At 38.8% G+C, this 6,710-nt stretch overlaps 1 protein-coding gene across 1 annotated transcript; it reads right to left on the bottom strand.

Moving 5' to 3' along the window:
* Nucleotides 1–721: 721 nt before the first annotated feature.
* Nucleotides 722–2,925, bottom strand: LOC108284095 (DNA dC->dU-editing enzyme APOBEC-3G-like). Its single transcript, XM_037728578.1, has one exon. The coding sequence runs from the start codon at nucleotides 1,886–1,888 to the stop codon at nucleotides 1,358–1,360; it is 531 nt and encodes a 176-aa protein (XP_037584506.1). The 5' UTR covers nucleotides 1,889–2,925; the 3' UTR covers nucleotides 722–1,357.
* Between the last annotated feature and the right edge of the window lie 3,785 nt (nucleotides 2,926–6,710).

Here is a 6,710-nt window from a genome sequence, read left to right as displayed (position 1 = left end):
CATACTAATTAAGTACATAGAAGAGAATGACCCCAGCCTTCAGAGCTTATTTTACCACATTTTTCAATCTCTTACTGACCCTGGGTGTCTAGGCTATATTTCATGGTAACTATGGCAACATCCCCATTTTTTTGTTGGCTCTCCTGGCACTCTTTTATAGGATTACATGATTTATGCCTCCTCAGTATTTTCCATTTATATTTTACTTCCATGTCTTAAATAAAACATTTAATTGACTGGAATGTGAATTCAAAACCAGTTACATTGCACTGTTTATTGTACCCAAGCCTGTACTTCAGGAATTTAATTTATAGAGAGGTGGTCATGTCGGTAAATACATGACAGGTACTTGGAGATGCTGGTATCTCCTTGTTTTACTAAAACTTGCAGAGCAATGGTACCTCCTGAGCCTGGCTGGCCTAGTTTAGCAGGATTTACTCTATTATGAAGAAAAGAATGTTCTATTCTAAAAGTGATGGGAACTTCCAGTGGTGGTTGAATAATTTGAGAGAAATGTATTACAGATATATATAGCCTTTCCTAATGGCCTTCCTCACATGATGGAATTGGTTTCCTTGGAAGAAAACCTGGGACATCATTCTTGTGTTCATAAAAATGCTCAATAGAAATCAGTGTCTCCATCCTGTGGTGCCATCACAAGCTTTTTATACTATTGTTCAGGCCAGAAATGAACAGGAACAATTATGAAACAAAACAATCTGTTTCCCTAATTCTGAAGAATGGCCTGAAGCCTTCCACTCAGGGTTTAACTGGGCTCTTCTAGTCCCTCCCAGGGCTGGAAGGGATGTCCCTGGTAATCCACAAAGGTGTCCCAGCAGTGCTTAAACTCATTGTATTTCACCATGGAAATTGGGGCCCCAGCTTTGTCCAGCCTGTGCAGGCCCTTTTTATGTCCTCATTGATAATCATAGATGCAGGCAGAGAAGATGCAAAGGCTTATGTGTGGGTTTTCTTGATGGAATTTAGCAACCTCCTGGGCACAGCTGAAGCAGGGGCTCCAGAAGATAAAGCAGGTGACCCTGTAGCACTGGGCTGGGTGCAGCTTCCAAAAGGAAATCGGGTCCAGGAGGCACAGCTCTGCATGGCGGCCTTCAAGGAAACCAGGATTATTTGAAGCCTTGTTGAGTATGATGCCCCGGTACAGGTCCAGCAGGACCCAGGTGCCATTGTGCAGGTGCTCCACCTCGTAACGCAGGTGGGTCTGGTGCTGTCCAAGGACCTAAGGGTCATTGGTAAAGTTGTAAGTGAATAAGCCTGGATCCATCAAGTGTCTGAGAACCTCCCCCAGCATGATGTGCAGTAATGTATAATGTTTAGGCAGCTTATTCCAAGGCTTCTACAATCTTTGGTTGTACATGAACTTGTCCCAACAGTGTTGAAATTCGCCATAATTCATGCTCTTCATGGTGGCATGCGGACTGTCTCTTTTCTGACACAGCCTGCGAAGCTCCTCACAGTAATGAGGGTCCCAGAAGCAGTAGAGGCAGGCCACGAAGATGGTCAGGGTGACCTCAGCCAAGAACTCGGCCACATTCCTTGCACACACTGGGCAGGGGCTCCAGGATACAAACCAGGTGACTTTGTACTCCTGGTCGCTATGCAGCTTCCAGTTGAGGAACCAATGAAGGAATCTCATCTCTGGGTGGTGTTGAGGCTTGGAACAGATCTCGCCTTGAAAGGTCCTTGCAACCAAAAGGGGCCTTAAGGTGTCCTTTGTTTTCATTTTCACTTCATAGCACAGCCAGATGGTATTCCAATGAGAATGGATGAGTCTATTATAAAAGTTGTAGAAGAATGTATCTGGATTCATTTGCGCCACCGTGTTTCTGGTCTGAGGCTTCATCTGTGGCCAGCTAGTCCCAACCATGATCTTGGTCTGGACCACTAGGGTTTCACTTTCTGCTACCAAGTATTTTGTATTTTCATAATTATTGCAGGGAAGATTTATTTCTTAGATTGTACCAGTCTAATGACTCACTGGAACCCAATGAGATACTAGAATTTCAGTACTTATAGATAGTACCATGAAATTTTTCTGTTATTAACAGAAATGAAAGAAAATGTCCATTTTAAAGATGGGAAAGAAGTGTTTTATGTATGTATAATTTCTTTTTAACATTGAGAGGCATAGACTTATTAGATACATGTGTTCTCTCTATTACTGACACCTGAGTAATTCTCTTAGGGAAAGTCCTTGGAAGTTTTCCATGCTCTTGTTAGCTTTATGAAGTACCCTCCATAGTATGCTATGTGAAATTTTCAAAATCTAACCCAGGCTATCTTTGATAGTGTGTACGGGCCACATAGGCTCTCTGGCTCTATCATCTTGCGTGGGTAGGCAAAGGTCATCATACATAGGATTTAACCATGAAAGTTCCTTTGCCTTTGATATTGGCACAGCCATATCTGTTATGGGACTCTTTTATATTTCCATTATTACCACTTGTGATGCATGACTGTCTCCTTTATGTAACAGGTCTGGGAAGTGGAAATATGTTCGGTACAAACCTACTTCTCTCCCCTCATTTCTATCTTCTCCTTCTTCCTGTTCTCCATTCTCACCTGTCTTCCTACAGTTCCATAATTTTTGGTAACTAGCTTAACAGAAGAGTTTTAGATGCTCATGCTTTTGGAGGGCACAAATATGGTACTGAATATGCATTTTGTTTATTCAGAATTATTATTTTTAGGAAATCCAACCAGTGGCAAATTAAAAATGTTGCTTAATGAGATTTTTAAACTTTCTACCCATACACTTATTTTAAACAATTTGTTGCTTAGACATATAATTTGTTAAGGTTGGTGGGACCTTTGAGGATGATTCTCTGACATGAGTATTTTTTAAATCATCATATCACAAGACTGTTGACATAGTTTAGATATTTGTCTATGCCTAAATCTCATGTTGAATTGTAATCCCCAATGATGGAGGTGGGACCTGGTGGGTGGCATTTGGGTCATGGAGGCAGATACCGCAATAGTTTAGTGCTTTCTTCTTGATACTGAGTGAGTTCTCAGAGATCTGGTTGTTTTAGTGTGTGGTGTTACCCGACTTCAAACTATACTACAAGGCTACAGTGACCAAAACATCATGGTACTGGTACAAAGACAGGCACATAGATCAATGGAACACAATAGGGATCCCAGAAATAAGGCCACACATCTAATATCTTTGACAAAACTGACAAAAACAAGCAATGGGGAAAAGACTCCCTATTCAATAAATGTTGCTGGGCTAACTGGCTAGCCATATGCAGAAGACTGAAGCTGGACCTCTTCCTTACACGCTATACAAAAATCAACTCAAGATGGATTAAAGACCTAAATGTAAAACCCAAAACTATAGAAACCCAGGAAGACAACCTAGGAAAACTATCCTAGACCTAGGATTGGGCAAAGATTTCATGACAAAGACACCAAGAGCAACCACAACAAAAGCAAAAATTGACAAATCAGATCTAATTAAACTTAAGAGCTTCTGCACAGCAAAAGAAACTAACAGCAGAATAAACAACCTACAGAATGAGAGAAAATATTTGCAAACTATACATCTGACAAAAGTCTAATATCTCGCATCTATAAGGAACTTACCAAATTTATAAGAGAAAAAGAACCACATTAAAAAGTGGGCAAAGGACATGAACAGACACTTCTCAAAAGAAGACACATATGTGGCCAACAAGCATATGAAAAAAAGCTGAATATCACTGATCGTTAGAGAAATGCAAATCTAACCTGCTGGGAAATTTCTAGTACTATAGCTAAAAGTTAGTTGGCAGCTTCTTATTGGTTAGCCTGAAGTGTCATTTCTCTCCCTCCCTCCCCCTCCCCAGCCACCACCCCCCGCCTCAACAGGGTCTAGCTCCGTTGCACAGGCTGGAGTGCAGCAGTGCAATCTCCGCTTACTGCAACCTTGGTTCAAACTATTCTCCCACCTCAGCCTCCCAGGTGGCTGAGACTACATATACATGCCACCACGCCCGGCTGATTTTTTATAGAGATAGGTTTCACTATGTTGGCCAGGCTGGTCTCAAATTCCTGAGCTCAGGTGATCCACCCGCCTTGGCCTCCCAAAGTGCTGGGATGACAGGTGTGAGCCACTGTGCCTGGCCTCATTTCTGTTTATTACAGGTGTTTACAAGAAACAGCTCAAGTTAGGTTTTGCTTATATTTACAAATCAAGGAAGGTTGAGATCACTTATGAGGCCTAACTGGCTTTGTCTGCTCAGGGATTCTTCAGGCCTGGCCTCCATTTTAACTTACTTTGACAGCTGCAAACCATTGTTTGAGGTCAGTGATTCTCAAGTTTTATCTGCATCAGAATCACCTGATGGACTTGTTAAAATATAGATTAGTGAGCCCCACCCAAGTTTCTGATTCAGTGGGTTGAGGGTGAGACTTCAAAGTTTCTAACAATTTCCCAGGTGGTGATGATGCTGCTGGCCCAGGAAATATCCTTTGAGAACTAGTGATTTAGGTTATACAGAGATCCCTTATCCCAGAAGAGGCCTTTTTGACTCGAAATAAAGGTAAACATTTGCTTAAGAGGATCAAAATTCCATGTCCGTGATTTTAACAAATTCTGGAGTGGACTTAGTTCTCCTGTCTCCCTCTCCCCACCATCCTCCCTTGTTTCCTGGGCTGCTGTTTCCTCCTGCCTGGTTAATGTTAATTCAGGCTCTTCTAGTTCATTTGTGAGCACAATTAACATGTCACAGTATTATCCAAAACAGATGGTTCCCTCCCATGAGTAATTCTGGTGCCAGAGGTTAAGATAATGATTATTTTCACCTCGTTATTAAATACACATCACAATTATGACACTATAATAATTCTCTGGAATATTTCTCTAATCTCAAAATGAAACTCAGATATCTTTGGATCTTTGCCTCTATCTTTTTCTGCTTGACTTTTCCCCAGTGTTTTCCTTTTATGCCTGATTTTTGCAGTCAGGACATTTTATCAAATGTCCTCAAAACGTGTATTTAGTAAGTTCAATTTGTATTTTCGCTCTGGTAGGGGAGGAGAGGGTTTGTGATATGTCAGGGCTAAGGTAAGTTTGAGGGTAAAATTAAAGAAACTATTTGTAAAAAGTATATTTAATGACTGATTCTAATAACTTTTTCATCCTCTTTTTCCTATTTAGCGGTTGTTCAATGGCTAATTATTGTCATATTTGTTTGGAATGTGTAAAACTCAGTTTCTGTAAGAATGTCACCCTGGATGCAGCTGAAAAACTTTGCAAAAATTGTAGACAGTAAGAGAATGTTGATTGTGCCCACTTGTGTCTCTTTGAGTCTTACATGTCATCATAAAGTGTAGAGGATCCCTGACATTCGCTGTGTACTGGTTTGTGTTTCTTCATAAGCCCTCATGGTTGTTTCCATTTTACTAACACAGAGTTGTAGCAATCATTAAATATTTCCCAGAATATAGCTTCTGGTAATTTCATTTAAGGATAAACCAAGTTTTCATGACCTTTCCAGTAGCATAAAATACATTAGTTTCTTTGTACTTTGGAATTCACATAAAAATTCTAAAGTAAAAAATATTTGGAAAAAATTAAAACCAAAAATCTGTCAGTCATGGGTGACTTTTGATTTTGGAATACCATTTATCAGAATTATATAATAAGCTAATGGGGAAAAAATTCAGGACCTGTCAGAGTTGATGTTAGCATTTCATGTATACTATATTTCAAAAATTATGTGAGTAGTCTTACTCTGCTTGAGGTTTTTGTAATGAATCTTTCATAAAATTGGGGCATCCATTGAGCAAACACTTCTGTAGGGCACTCTGGGCCTTATTAGATTTCAAAACAAAATAATAGAACAATTTGAGAAAATTTGGTTTGTCAATTATAAATGTCTGGAAAAAATTAACCAATAATTTGTTTATTGCTGGAAAACATCAACTGAGAACTGAAAGGACATAATAAAATCTACTTGTCTTTAAAAATCAGTGGCATTCTCAACAAAATATGTTGGGAGGGAAAGAATGCCTTTTTCTACTATTTCATTTTGTGGCAAATGTGACCTCTTCCTCTTTTTTATTTTTTTAACTAGCCCTCCCCACCTATCTTCTATGATATTAAAGACTTGCAAAATCAAGGAATTCATGTAATATCATTAGAAACCTTGATTCTGTATTTCTAATTACATTAGTGAAAAATCAGTGTCCTGGTTCATTGTTAATCTAAGACTCAAAGGTATTGGTAAAAAGAGATTTATTTGAATATCTCATCTTTTAAATGCTGAATTACATAATGCTTTCCAGAGGACTAGGAATGGCTTTAGAATTTTTTAGATCTCTTTCTGACTTATCTAGTTTGTATCATTTTGTACTTCTAGGAACAGGAGTTTTAATCTTTTTTTGTCTAAAAAATAGATGAATATTTTAACATCTCTGCATTTTATAGCATGGGTAACTACTTTCATGTCACATAGAAAATGTATATTTCTCCATTATTTTGAATTACTATGAATGTATCTCTGATCTAACGATGTACATATTATATTCCCTAGAGCTAAAATAAATGTTTGAGTGTTTTGAGATCAAATTCATAGGCTTCCCTAAGAAGAAATCTATTGTGGTCTCAGAACATAATTTGTCTTTAGTCAGAATATAAGCTTGAGAAAAAGTGAGTGTGTCCTAAGCAGCCATAAAAGAGTAAAGTAAGAACAAGGGAA

Source organism: Cebus imitator, unplaced genomic scaffold (genome assembly GCF_001604975.1).
Source record: "Cebus imitator isolate Cc_AM_T3 unplaced genomic scaffold, Cebus_imitator-1.0 Scaffold269, whole genome shotgun sequence".
In the NCBI taxonomy this organism is placed as follows: Eukaryota; Metazoa; Chordata; class Mammalia; order Primates; family Cebidae; genus Cebus; species Cebus imitator.
This window is presented reverse-complemented; position numbering and strand designations above follow the sequence as displayed.